Genomic DNA, 15431 nt, shown 5'->3' with positions numbered 1-15431 from the left:
TATAAGAAAGATCAAGGACCACTTTGAAGTTCATCTTTCTGCTTATGTAATTTTTCCATGGTAGCTTCCAACTCCATTTTATATGTGCCAGATGTTTTTGCCTCTACAGCCCCATCCGGTTGCCAAAATACTATTTGATGATTGTCTTCAATCAATGGCAGATCTGCACATTTTGTAGATTCCTGGACAATCACATAGGAATGTTTAATTTGTTAGTAAGTTTAATAACCAATTTCATGAAAATCCTGGTGCACATTCCTGAAGCATTTTGCAAAATGTTGAATACTTTAAATAGCACTAAAAGATGAGGGGCTGGGAAATTCATAGCAAGTGAAGACGGAGCTGAGTGATGCTTGTGGTGTAAAATTTCTGAAATGTTTAATTTTTGTGATTTTAATTATATTTCTTATCTTTGACAGATTTGGAAGAGATCTGGAGCTTGGTTTTACAAGGGATTGCCAAAATACATCCTACCATTGAAAAGCTCTGCTAGAAACAGTGAGCTGCACTTACGGCCTATTCAGGTGGACACCTTGGAGCATGGAAAAAGTATTATTGTCAACCGATCGTACAGCTGGGCTCGAGGAAGAGGTTGGTGTTTTTATGTTATTAATGATTTAGAAATTTTGAAACTTTGTTTGAGATGAAATAGTGCATTTGGAAACAGATTAGTTGGTAGCAATGGACCGTACTAAAGACAGCTTACAGCTTTTTGTTTTCTTTCCTATCAATTTTAGTGTAACCAACTTGTATATCATAAAATATATATCACAGGACTGGTGATTTCAAAGAAACATGAAAATATAATGATTCTGAGGCAGGAGGAAGATCAGTTGCTAATACTTAAATTGTATCTTTTGGCAGAGGGTTATTGCTAGTTGAATTGACATTATTGTGGTTTCTATGAAGTAATATAAAGGGGCCATTGTTTTACCTTTGCTGATGTTGGTGGTGAATCTTACGAGCTGTAATAGCTTTTTCCAGTACAAGAAAAGAAGACTTCAATGCCAAAATATTTAAATAATTTCTGGAGACAGTCAACAAAGTTCTCCAAAAACTATCGATACCTGTAAAGTGAAGAAAGGTGGATATTGCTTGGACATCAAATGTAATGTTATTTAGAGGGTTGGGCAGTGCAGTAGTTTGGATATTATTATTTTGCCTTTGAGACCTGCTTATGAATCGGGCGTCAGACTGTCTCTGGTGGTCAGAACATACAGATGAAATTTCATATGAACATATAGACTAAGTGTATATACAGGGAGAAAAAATGGGTAATGTACATGGTGTTGATGTAGCTAAGGACGAAGATGGAAGGGATCTAGTGTTTTTCGTAGACACCGTGCTCAATATATCCAATCACAGGAGATCAGCAAGCAATAAAGCAAGTAGAATACTGAACTATAGGGGGAGACTTTCAATTGCCAGCTGCTGTCTTTCGCCTGCAATACGGGTGACAGGCATTTGAAAATCTAGTGGGGACCTTGTGCACCTATTTGCCCACCTGAATCAACTTTCAAGCAGGCCTTTAAATGGGCGCCCAGCACTGTCACCCAAAACGGGCAGGAGGCTACTTAAATAATTAAATTGGGGTCCAACGCCTGATGTAGAACGTCAGTTGTAACTTTCAATGGGAAATGGGTGAAACATAGGCATTGCATTCCAATCCTTCTCCAGGCGTTGAGAGGTCTAACCAGTGATTCATAAAGGAACAGTCGGAGGCATCTCCTGAAAGGTAAGTTTTTTTGGGTTTTTTTTAATAAAGATTTTTGTGGTGCCAGGAGGAGCAGGAGTGCATCTTGTCCAATACTTTGTAAAAGGTACCAATAATTTTGTCCCCATATGCAGCCACTTACCTTTAAATTTCGCTCTTGTGATAAGCCACGGGTGTAATTTCACGTTCTCCCCCACCTCTGGCAAGCTGCTAATGCTGGGACCACTATGGGCTGGGAGTTCACCCACTCTATTCCAATGAAGTTGATCCCACAAAATCATACCGGGTCAGTGCACTAATGATCAGGTGGTTGCTATTAACATACTAGAGACTAATGCCCAATCAAAGGCCTGATTGGAAAATCTACAGCATTTTGTAAATGTAAAATCAAATATTAGGTTCAAGACATCAAATACTAGTATCAGTGTCAACTCTGTCTTGGATATCAAGTGTAGTTGGACAAATTACTGGTCAAAACTATTGGTCCCATTTTATTTTCTCTCTGGCGTATCAACACATGTAACTGCAGTAATGGGATTTCAGCCAAGGGGTAGAACAAAAGAAGAACCTTTTATCTTCCTTCCAGTTCAGTCAACTTGAAAGAGCAGGTTACTGGTCATAGTGACCTGATGGATATTTCCTCCCTTATTCTTGGTGTTGAAAACCACAAATTCAATTCTAATATCTAATACCAAGGTGTTGTATTTGGAGTACTGTGCTTAAGGGGTGTGGAACATGAATTTGGGCCCATGGATGTTTGTGCTTTGAATTTCTGTGGATATCCACGTGTGGATATTGGGTGAGGACAGAATCGGGCTCAGGCGTATGCTGCCGAGGCTTGGGGCACATGAAAGATAACTACTCGGGTGAGGTGAGAGTTGCCAGCACCGTAATCCAACAGAAGTTGGAGAGGAGCGGTGAAAAGAAAGAAGGGATGACTTTTTGTTGCAGTAAATCTGCTGATTTATTCTTAAATACTGCCTCACAGAGCTTCTAGTGGCTTAATGTAATTGTTTCCATCTTGTACTGTATACCATTGGTTGTTTTTGTTTGAATGACATGAATGATGATTTCTGTACAGACTAGATACTTCAATTGAAAGCATGTTGAATATATTGAGAGATGATTTTTCTTTTCTGGTGCAAGTCATGAACTGGTGCTAATTCTGCCTGAGGGGTTCCCTTTTAATAGCATTCACATTACCTCGGTCAGCTCTTTCAAAAACAATCATAGATTCAGGTACAGAGTGGGGAGACGTGTAAAGAGCACACTAGTGATAGGAGCTGAAATTTCTGTGTGAGTGAAATTTAAAGAGATTGGGACAGTTAAAGGTAAGTTTCACAATTGGGAGGACAAAAATTCTGAAAGCCCCAAAAAGCATCTCAAGCTATTTACAATCTTAGCCGAGGTTTGCCCATTGGAACTGGCACCCAGAGGAGCCACCACTCCTCTCCAACTTCTGTTGGATTACGGTTTCACTAGTGCTGGCAACTCTCACCTCACCTGAGTAGTTAATATTCTGTGCTGTATCTTTTCTATGGTTCTATGGTTTAATGGATATGGGAATAAAAAGAAATAGACAAAAATGAAGGGAAAGGAAATCCCATGTGCAGGCTTGAGACCACAACTAACCAGTTCTGTCACTTGCTACCCGAGCCCCACAGGCATTGTTAGAGCGGATGTCCTAATAGCAGATTGTCCAGTTTTGCATCTGGCGCTGCTGACTCAGATCCTGTGAATTCACTTCCCCACGGCCATTGCCAGGTAGGTGCAACCATCCCTGCAAATATAGTTGATGGAATATTCAGGTTGTGGTGCATCAGGTTTTGCTGGTTAATGATTACCCTGGTGTGACTTGTTTCATGTCGTACCACATAAAGTGTGGCAACTGTATGTGTGTGCCCGTATCCTAACTCGCACCAAGTCCCGTTCACCAATCACCCCTGTGGTTGCTGACCTGTATTGGCTCCTGGTCCGGCAATGCCTCGATTTTAAAATTCTCCTCCTTGTTTTCAAATTCCTCCATGGCTTCGCCCCTCCCTATCTCAGAAATGGCCTCAAAACTGCTTGGCTCCTAGCAACACTGGACGCCAGTTCCAATGGGCATTAATTACAGTTGTCCTAGAAACAGCATTCGACAAGGGAAAAGTTCATAGGAGGCATCAGCATGGTGCTCCTGTATCATTTTAGATAACGTAATCAAGGACCCGCCTGCTTCAAGTGGGTACGTCCACCGCTTGCCCCACGGCCCTCTGGAACTGTTGCCAAGTCCAAATGGGGCAGAGATGTGTGGTGGTGGATCTTGATGCCTTTATCCTCATCCCACTGTCAAAGCAACTAAAGCACATGTGTTCGGATGAGGAAAAATAACCAATAAGTGAGCATGGATGTCAGTTAAGCAGTTTTTTTTTTAAGTGTGTGAAAGGGCCAGTGCCTCGAAGTGCACGTTAAGTAAGCAATTAGGTTACATGTTTGAGTCAGTTTGTAAGATACACTTAATATAAATCTAATTTCTTCATTGATTTTCATCGTTTAATGTATTGATGCCTTGGGGGAAATGAACTTACTATGCCCATAATGTAAATTGAAGTATGCATAAAATAATATAAAATGAGAATATCTTGCGGAATAGATTTGCCAATGGCTTTGAGGCTAATTCCCACGGTCAAGTGCATGATCTAATGAAGATAAAATAGTTGATATTACTCTAATTACTTTTACATGCTGTACTTTTGGTACTGATTGGTTATGGAAGAGATTTTAAACAAGCCATTGCAAATCAAGCACAACCAAAATGCTGTAAGAGCCTAAAGTTATCCTTCTAAGTAATTAATAAACTTTTGAGTCAAGTTGATAAATACACTTTTAGTTAATAAAATAATTTTAACAGATGTAGTGCACTACTTATTACTTCTATGTGATGGAAACATGGGAAATCTAACCTGTTATCTTTTAAGTTAATTATATTGCTGTTTAATTGCAATTAGGAGCTTAAATTGTGTCAGTGTAATCCAATTTTTAAAACTGTACATTTCACACTCAGTTGTTAAAAGCAGTGCTGCTAATTTAAAATGTAGGAGATCTGACAGAAAGAAGCCTTTGTATAATTTTTTAAAATCATGACACACAAAATGTTTGATTGGAAGCACTTTCCGTTAGAAGGTACTACTGTTGCAAGATTCAATTTGCAACACCTGATGGTAAGAATTCTTCTCGTACCATTGTAAATATGTTTATGAAGATTTCCTCAGTTTGATATTTCTAGTGTAGTAGTAAACATTTTCTAAAGAAAAAATCTTCACATACATGTTTATCATGTTGTGACCAGAGAAATTCTTACTCCTTGATATCCACAGTAAATGTATATGTTGGATCATAGAAATTACAGCACAGAAAGAGGTCATTCAGATCAACATACCAGCTGCTGGTGCTAGCAATTCAATTGGCAGTATCTATTCTAATTCTGTTTCCTTGCTTTTTCCCTGTATCCTTTATTAAATTCTTCTTTTTCAAATACTTATCCAGTTCCTTTTAAAATTGTTATAGCTTTGCCTCAGTAATCACATATGGCAAAGTATTCCACATCGTATTAATCCCCTGTGGAAATATCGTCTTCCAACTTCCCCCTTTACTCTTCCAGTGAAAATCCTGAGACCATTTCACCTACCAGGGATAAATGTTGGCCAGGAAACTGGTAGAACTCCCCTACTCTTCCCTGAATAGTGCTGTGGGATCTTTTATGTCCACCTGAGAGGGCACACGAGGCCTCGGTTTAACAGCTCATCCAAAAGATAGCACCTCCGACAGTGCAGCACTCCCTCAGTCATGTACTGGAGTGTCAGCCTGGATCATGTGCTTAAATCTCTGGATTGCGACTTGAATCCACATCCTTTTGACTCAGAGGTGAGAGTGCTACCACTGAGCCAAGGCTAGTGTTACAAGGAGAGGCACAAAAATCTAGAAAGTTTCTGGAGAGCATTAAAACATCTCAACCCATCAGCAACCTTTTCCAAGGCTGAGATGGCAGGGGGTTCAGAAGTGGCAGACCAGGATGAAGGGAAAGGGATCTGTAGTGCTCGCTTAAGTTTACAGACAAGTGACAGTGCAGCCCAGCACCTAGCCTCCTCTTTGGTTTCTGAAGTCAAGGAGGGTTTTGCTCTTTTTCTTTTGTTCGTTCATGGGATGTGGGCGTCGCTGGCGAGGCCAGCATTTTGTTGCCCATCCCTAATTGCCCTTGAGAAGGTGGTGGTGAGCCACCCTCTTGAACCGCTGCAGTCCGTTTGGTGAAGGTTCTCCCACAGTGCTGTTAGGTAGGGAGTTCCAGGATTTTGACCCAGCGACGATGAAGGAACGGCGATATATTTCCAAGTCGAGATGGTGTGTGCCTTGGAGGGGAACATGCAGGTTGTGTTGTTCCCATGTGCCTGCTGCCCTTGTCCTTCTCGGTGGTAGAGGTCGCGGGTTTGGGAGGTGCTGTCGAAGAAGCCTTGGCGAGTTGCTGCAGTGCATCCTGTGGATGGTACACACTGCAGCCACTGTGCGCTGGTGGTGAAGGGAGTGAATGTTTAGGGTGGTGGATGGGGTGCCAATCAAGCGGGCTGCTTTGTCCTGGATGGTGTGGAGCTTCTTGAGTGTTGTTGGAGCTGCACTCATCCAGGCAAGTGGAGAGTATTCCATCACACTCCTGACTTGTGCCTTGTGGATGGTGGAAAGGCTTTGGGGAGTCAGGAGATGAGTCAGTCACTGCAGAATACCCAGCCTCTGACCTGCTCTTGTAGCCACAGTATTTATGTGGCTGGCTCTGTGGTACTCCACAGGACCATCCTATAGCTCAGCACTGCAGCATGGTTGTAAGAAGATGAAATTAATGGCATGAAAATCGAATGGGTTCATTAAAGAGTAGGCAATTTGGTTTGCCAGATTACTGCCTAGGCAGTGAAGATGAAAATCTACTCCCATGTCTTTTGATTTCTGTATTGATGGCAATGATGTGTTAGCATTTGCATTGATTTCTTGGTGTGATGTTTTGTGTTGTGTGATATAGTATACTTTCTGTGTCAATGATGGGTATGTTTTTTGGTGTGATTTATGTGTTGGAAGTATCTATATGCTTGAAATGTCTGTGTGCAATGTGGTTTGCTGTTTGTTTGTTATTTTATTTTAATGTGTTGGTTTAGGTGTTTTCTCGTGTTGGCTGCCTAAACATCACTTTTTCGGATATTGTGTGGCCATGCTTCTGTGTTTCGATGTATTGATTTGTGACTATATCTGTCTGTTTATGTTCCATTTATCTGTGTTCTTATGTATCCTCTCTGTTTTTCTGAGTGATGTGCTTGACTCCCTCTAGAATAGTGCTCGCTGTCTCTCTCCTTTGTGCACTGGTGTGTTTTGATGTGCATTACACTGAGCTGTAGGGTAGGTTGCCTTCATGCCTCCAGTAAAGATGAATTTATTTGGACTGGTGCCTGATGTCTTTCCCTCTGTGTGGCATTTTTCTTTTATTCATTGGTTAAACTGCAGATTCTCTGAATGGAGACCTCTCTTTGGAACGGTGCCCAATGTCTGCAGTATTACAGCCAGGAAGGCATGAAAGAGGCAGAATGACAACATTTTAAATGGCAGCAGTGGAGTGCATAAGAAGCCCGTAAGCAAGTGAGCCAGGCGGTGGCCATGTGGGTTGAGGTTGAGGTTGAAGGGGAGGAGAAGGTGACAGCGTGAGTTCCAGGATTGCTGGCTCACATGTTTTCAGGGCCTTAGCGCTGAAGTTCTGGTTTGAAATTACAACCTTATGGTTCAGGGACAAGAGTGCAACTAATTGAGCCAAATTGACACAATTGACTGTCTTTGTTTGTTTGAAATGGTAGAGAATCTCTGGTGTTGCATTCTGTAGCTGGCTATGGCAAGAATGGGAATAAGGTAATTTCATATTATCCATCTTTTTGTGGAACAAATTTGATTTTCCATATATTTCATAATGACTTTTCTTTACTGAGACTCTTAACAAGAATACAGTTTTTGAATAATGTTTTGATTAGTAATGGACTTGCAAGAAATTTATAATATCAGTAACTTAATTTAATTAACAACTGTAATTATTTCAAGATTATTTGATTAAATATTGTCGATTTGATGTGTTGGATACTGTGCTACTTTGTGTCACAGCTTCTGTTGCAGAGTAATGTGAGCGCCTCAGTCAGTGAATGAGTGATTAGGCACAGATAAGGTGTCTGGTCTGTCAGTGAAGGAACAATTCAAGCAATTTATTACAGTAGACAACTCACCTGGTTGCATAGTTCAGGTCTTCATCTATTCAAGTGTTAAACCAGTTTATTCATTCAGTATAAAATAATTGATGTAGAGGCCATATGGCTTTGTTTTAAATTCAATGGTGGCCATTAAACAGGAAGTCCAACTAATACTTATCCAAGGGACTGAACAAATCTCAGATTCCCTTTAATTTCTGTAGTTGAACAGACCAAAATTCAAGGTAAATCTTTTAGCCTTCATCTCATCTCAAAAGTCAACTGTTCAAATTTGAGTTCTGAACTCTGCAAAAGGATAATACTTGCACTTCCCTTTAGTCTTAAATTCAGAAGACCAAGAGGGTAGATTTCCTTGGTTTGCTATTTGTAGCAAAATTTTAAACACGTTCTCTATACAGGTGTTTAAAATTTCTCGACAAATTCCAAACAGAGGAAATATCTCCCCACTTGAATGAATGAACATTGTATACTGGGGAACAGAAGGATAAAGAAGAGATCTTTTGCTTCCACTTGTGAGGTAGCTCCATTTATTTCTTGCTTGTTTAGATATATGTGTTGTATAAATACCAATTGGAGTAGACAGGATACAGCATCCTGTCTATAGTGGGTCAAAATTAGCACTATATATGAGTGTCTGATAGAACTTATTAAGTACACAGAGCAATAGATGCTTGAAGTGCCATATTAGCAACAACATACATCGACACAATATTATGTTACATAATCCAACTTTTTTTTTAAATGTACCTTGTACTGATAGTAGGCAGTATATTCTAGCTGATGATGTGATAAATGCCACTGCACTCCACCTGCAATGTTATGTGCTAGATATTAATTCAAGGTCACAACATCAAGAGCAGTGTGTACACAACTCAGTGTTATAAAACCCACAAGATCCTATTGTGAATCCATTAATACCAGTAATTTATATGCATAATCCAGTATTAAATTACTATGGAAGAAATATAACTCGTAATGAGTATCAGTCTATTAATTCCTAACACCGATATCAGGAGTTTTCCTCTTATGGATACAGAGAATAGCTTGCACTTTTTTTGGCTATTTTCTCAGTTGTTCACATACTTGTTTGTTCCATTAAATTAAATTTTACTTGTTTCCTTACTGATCTGCACAAGCCTGCAGCAGGCAAGAAAAACACAGCCTGCGTTGTTGTTCGAGTCATACATGTGTTTCTTTCCATGTAAAAACAAGATAAATTAGGTTTTATATGAGATTTCTTTTGTTTGTCACCATTCAAAATTGCATTTAATTTTCAAGTTTAGATTGGGTTAAATTTCTAAATTATAACTGCTCAAATCTATAACAAAAATTGCATTATTTTAGAAAGTAACCACATCTGATTATTGCAGCTGAATCTTGTTTCAATCTTAAAGGAAACATTATTTAACATTATGTGAGTATCTATAAAGGAATCTCTGCTACAATTTACTCTTATCTTCAATCTCTGTCGCAAGATAATAATCAGATTTAGATCTGCAGGGTAGAAGTTGATAATATAAAACAGAATCTTGTGTGGGTCAGGATTTTTTTTCTCGACTAGCTACCTTTGCAAGCTGGTGGGAAAAGTAATGATTAGAAAAAAATGAAAGTACTTTGTTGGTGCTAAAAGCCAATACTTTCAAACAATGATGCATTACACACATTTCTAATACAGTATAATAAAATTTACTGATTCTAGAATATGATAGCCTTTTTCTGCCTTATTAAACCAGATTGGAAATCAGATTTCAAAAGGAACGATAGTGAATTCACTACAGTCTGCAGCACAAATAAAATTAAAAAATTGGTTCATTGAAGAATGGTTCAGTTGCTGACATGGAAAATTGGATGGAAGAGCAAAGTTTACTTAGCTATAGTAATATGAACATACAAAAGTGTCAGACAGGAAAAGACCAACTGTCCCATACGGTTGTGATGCCTTGTGAATCATGATACCGACACTCCCTATCCACCAAGTAATCTCCTGGGAGAAATGATAAACCAGATAAAAACCCAGGCCAATTAGGGGAGTAAAAAACTGGAAAATTCCTCTCCGTCCTCCTTAGGTGATCAAAACTAGTCCAGGAGCCTGAAATAACTTCCTAAGATAATCATGGTCCAATAGTAACTGTCATTTATAAGCAAGCCCAATGAGGTCCAAATCCCGGGCTGTGCAGCTGAGGAAGAATGTGAACTGACCCTCCAGCCAGCTGGTTCCTGCTCATCCAATTATTCCTACTCACTCATGCTTAATGCTTCACTAGGCGCTCTCTTCTCAAGCTCACTCCCTAAATCCCCTGGGGTGGATATACCTATGCTGGTGGCAGTGATGGACTGTGTGACGCAGTGTGTTGTGAGGTACTGGCTTCTTCAGCGAGACTTGGAGCTACAGCTGGTTCATGGGAGGTGAGGAAGATGTATTAGAATGCTGGCAACATGACACCCCTTCTGGTATTACTTACAGGGTAATCTGCTGTGTGCCCATGGTGTTGCACTTGAGTGTATGACTAGGTGACATTGAGTGAGTGAGTAGGCAGAGAAGAAAGAACATGGGAAGGATGATGCTAGTGTTCACCTTGAGGGTTTCGCCTCTGAATTCACCTTGCTCCACTTCCTCTAATTTCACTGCCCCAAGCATTTCCAAGGTGACCTCCTCAAATTCATTGAAAGGTTCATAGTTTCAGGATTGTTCTGAACTTCCGGCCTGTTCCCTTTTTGTTAAATGCCACCTTTTCCTGCAAGCAGCAAAGTAGTTTAGTGATGTCAACCAAGGAGAATAACTCCCTCCTTGAGGATTATGGGCTGGATTTGTAATTTACTACTCTATCACAGAACTTTGATATACTAATAAACTGTAGCACTGCGTTGGCTTACTCTGTTGTCATTTTTTTAGTCTGATAAACTAAAGGCTATAATACCAGCAATCTACTGTATTTATTAAGGACATAACCTTATTCACTGTTCAGTTTAGAGTAAATCCATTCACTGCAATTTTTTTCTTTAAATCATTCATTTCTATAATATGAGATCACCAACCATCATTTCAAATTCAAAGGTGACACCGACTTCAATAAAATTCATACATTTTTTATCTTAGCAAAGAGTAGAATTGATTTTGAAATTGAATTTTTGATGAAAAGAGTCGGTCAGCATCTCTCTGCAGTGTTTGGATCCTGACTCTTTCAAACTTTTTTTAGATGGTTTTGCCCACTGGAGTAAAACAAAAGCACCATTACTTCATGCTTACAAGAGCATCTCCAGAATGCCACAGTATATTAGCTTTGTGAGTCCTGACCACTTAAGCATCAGAATTGTCAGTATGGAGGGTATGCATAACCTTTGCTGTGCTGTGCCATCAAACTTGCTCAACAGATTAAAAGACCTTCTGACTAATGGATTTACTTGGATCATAAAGGTTAAATCAAACATTTTCAGATACTGGCTAGTAATTCCACAGAGATACTCTCAAATTTCAGATAAATTCTTTATAGACCCTGATCAATTGCACTCGGTGTTGTCTGAGAAGCATATAATTGAATGAAGCTGTGTTTGCGGGGGCGGGGGTGGGGGGAGGGGATGTTTGGAAGGAGCCAGTTAATTTTTTTAACGTGTGTTGCTATAGCATTTTAGGACTTTTACTTGTGTGATATTTCACTTAAGGTAGTAGCTTTGATTGGAAGCTCACCGAGCCAATGCTTGACAACACAGAGTTGGAAGACGAGTCAGAGAACGGTCTTTATTTCCTTTCGTTCCTTGGCGGGCCAGTCAGTCTGAGCCAGTCACAGAGATGTAGAGGCTTGAGAATGGCAACTCAACTTATACTTCTTGTAACCTGAAGTGACAGCCAGCTTAACTTCAGGACCGTTAGCTTATAAATGGATTATTTCTAGGATAGTAGCATAGTGGCGTATTTTGATGATTTTGTAAGTTATGAGGAGCAGTAGGAAATAAATGTATCTTGCTGGAAAACTGTATTCTGTTCATTCATATATTTCATGTAAGATAAACCAGTTTGTTGATTTACAATTGGCCTCATCTCAGCAGGGTGTCTTTCAATCTGATTTCCGAAAAGACAGGAGAACACACACGGTGGCACGTGTGAGATCATAGAATCCAGTATGTCAAGAGGATCTTGGATTGCTCCCATTTGACAAATCTCTGGAAGAGAGGATGGGATTCTCAGCTCAGGGCCTATTAGTTACCAGTATCTGATCAATCAATCTCCAAAAATGTACAAAGCTTTATCTGTTCAAGTTGGATTCTTCCCACTGGGACCAGTTGAACATATCATGGATCAGATTTCAACTTCGCACTGATGGGGCCAATGATCTTAAAGGCTGAGGTCAATTTGTTTGTTTCTAGTCAAGCTGTGGAAAATATTACTCCTATTTAGTTTTCCCTATTAGGAGAGGAACATCTAAATGAAAATGTTCTCCAAGTAAGCATGGGTCCCCAACTCAACCTCTTCACCCTGGTCTAACCTGAGGCCATTCTCTTTGTTCTAGGGATGGGTCTCCATCTTTGCTGTTTGGGTGTCCTCGCTTGACTATCCTGTTGTTCCTGGGGGAGACAATGAGTAGCAGCTATCCAGCCGTGGCAGGCTAGGATATCCTTGCCTATACCTCTACTGCATTCCATTCTCCGTGTCTGCATTCCTTGCAGATACTGAGTGACACCCAAACACAAGCGGTCATCCCTCTGGGCTGGGCAACTGTATGATGACAGAGCTAGTGGGCAGTGCTGGATTAATGAGCAAAATCTCTCCATTGTTCACTTGGCTGATTCCATTGCATCCATTTTTCCCCCATTAGGATGTCATGGATAAAAGAGGAAGATATTGAGGAGGAGGATGATAAGGGTATATCCAGGAATGGTATCACAGCAGCCAGTATTATTAGTACATGGAATGTCCTACCAGAAACAGTGGTGGAAGCAGAATCAGTAATGGCTTTTAAAGGGGAAGTACATAAATATTTGAAAAAGAACAAAAAAGGTGACAAAGAAAGGGTAGGAGAATAGGACTAAGTGGATAGCTCTTTGAGAACTACCACAGGTGCAATGGCCAAATGAATTCCTCCTGTGCTGTAAAATTATATAGAAATTATATTATTACTTTCTTGAAAATTATATGATTCTAGTTCTTGGACTATGGGTGATAGCAAATTGGCTGTCCATTTTACATTCCGCCCAATTATCTTTTCCCATGGAAAAGATAATTGGACGGGTTGTAAAACAGGCACCCAATTCACTATCACCCGTTTTTCGCTCAGTGTCAAAAGTTAAAATTACCCCCACCGAGTTTTCTTCCCAAGGTGGCCCCCAATTTCATTTGGGTGAGGAGATTGTTGTTACCATCAAGTTACCACTGACAACGTATGTAATGCAATTCTTTGGACTACCTCTCACACATTTACCAGACATTACTACTTCAATTTGCCTGAGACACAGGACAATGTTTTTGCCATATCTGTTTTGCCAGCAGAGATTGAAAAGTCCCAGTTAGGACTTTCCCCCCACCCCCCTCAGGTTAGTGTTAGTATCTTGATATGCCTGTTATGATTGGTGAGGGATGCCTGAATGACAAAAGAAGTAAGATTAACTACCTTGTAGAGTCTTCATCATTCTTCACATAACAGGGTTCCTTACATACCCTCCTGACCATCCCCTCCTATGATTGCTGTTCTTTTATGAATATGGAGTTTTGAAGTAAATTGTTTTTAGGATGGTCAAAAAGAACTGAGCTAAATCACAAGTCATAGAGCTTTAAACAGGGTGATAGTAGGTAGTCACATAGGTGACAATCCCAATGATATCAGGCCAAAAATAGTGATTTCCCCAGATCCAATCAATATTGGACCAGTTTCTACAATGTGAGAGAATGACAAAGACCCTACAAAATAGGTAATCTTACTTTTCTGGTGATTTTTGTCTTAATTGAACTGTGGAGGGCTCTACGGTGTAATGTACCCAAAATTCCAAAAGGCATTTGACAAAATTTTCCATGAAAAGCTATATTAGTACTGCGTGGAGTGGTGTGGAGTGTTCCAGGGCTCAGTCGTGGGACTGCTACTGTTTCTAATTTACATAAATGACCTGAATTCAGAAACTCAATGCAAAGTGGTCAAATTTGTTGATACCAAACTAGGAGGGGCAGAGAAGAGGCAGCTCAGAAATTACAGAATTAGTTGGAAAAATTATGTATGTGGGCAGAACAATAGCAGATGAAATTTAATGCGGATAAATGCAAATGACTGCACGTAGGAAGGAAAAATACATACTCTGTGAATGGTATTGAACTTGGGAAGGATGAAACTGAAGAAGATTTGGGAGTTTTAGTAGACTTGATACAATATATTTCCAACCAATTAACAAAGCCAATAGAATGTCTAACTACATAGCCAAAACAGTAGAATGTAAGTCCAGGTAAGTTGTGATCAAATTGTGCAGTGCTCTGGTCAGACTGCACCTTAAATACTGTTTCAAGTTCCTGTCACCGAGGCACAGGGGAGACATTCAAGCACTGGAGGAAGTACAAAGAAGTGTCACCAGACTGATCCCTGATGTCAAAGGTGTGTGTTATGAGGTAAACTGGAGAAACTTGAGCTTTTCAGCTTGGAACGGGGGTGCCTGAGAGATAACTTATGCAAGATAGTTAAAGGAGTAGACAAGGTGGATCCAGAATATAACTTTAAATTAAATTGTGAGAGTAGGACATGGAGATAAAGGTTGAAACTCGTAAAAAATAAATTTAGGACTGAGATCAGGAAATTCTTCTTCACACAGTGGAACAGACTTCCAGATAGATGGGTGGAGGGAAAAACCCCGGAATCATTTAAGAAACAATTGGGTGTTGCAATGGGGAAACATTAGGATCTTTCCAGATGGATGAACTTAGATGGGTGGAATGGTCTTCCTCGTCAGTTACTCTCTTGTGAATCTTGTGACCCCAGTGTAAGTCTGCATGTTTGGATGTTCTGCCCATCAGTGATGCACACTTCTGACAAAAAACCTGGCCATGCTCATTATCAAGGTGCACCCATTTAATAATTGTCACTTGGATGACTGACAGACATGGGAACATAACCTAACAAGTAGTGCAAGATTTTAGCAGGAGGGTGTGAGGACAAAATTGTCATGAAGGAAAACAAATGTGAATTGCTCATGCCACTATCGTAGTTTGTAGATACGCATGAGTAGTCTTTCTAGAAGCTGATGAGCCATATGAGTCCGCTGGAAATACTCAGCAGGTCAGGCAGCACCTGTGGCGAAAGAAGCAGAGTTAATGTTTCAGGTCAATGACCTGTCGTCAGAACGGGAAGAAGTAAAGATTTAATTGTTTTTAAGCAAGTACAGAACCAGGGGGAGGGGGGCAGGGAAGGAGAGGAGCTGAGAGGAGGGGAAAGAACTTGTTCTTTTGTTCCTCCAGTTCTGACGAAAGGTCGTCGATCTGAACG

General features: G+C 40.1%; 1 protein-coding gene across 6 annotated transcripts in view; it reads left to right on the top strand.

Moving 5' to 3' along the window:
• LOC137344912 (rab effector Noc2-like) overlaps positions 1-15431 on the top strand; it is a 162086-nt gene that overhangs the window by 132632 nt on the left and 14023 nt on the right. For all 6 annotated transcript variants that reach the window (XM_068008192.1, XM_068008187.1, XM_068008191.1 and 3 more), the window contains one exon: positions 420-591. In XM_068008192.1, coding sequence (XP_067864293.1) covers positions 420-591 — 172 coding nt within the window. The remainder of the gene's footprint in view (positions 1-419; positions 592-15431) is intronic.

The sequence above is a fragment of the Heptranchias perlo genome, chromosome 28, assembly GCF_035084215.1.
Source record: "Heptranchias perlo isolate sHepPer1 chromosome 28, sHepPer1.hap1, whole genome shotgun sequence".
In the NCBI taxonomy this organism is placed as follows: Eukaryota; Metazoa; Chordata; class Chondrichthyes; order Hexanchiformes; family Hexanchidae; genus Heptranchias; species Heptranchias perlo.
Note: the sequence above shows the minus strand (reverse complement) of the source record. Positions and strands in the feature narration are given on the sequence as shown.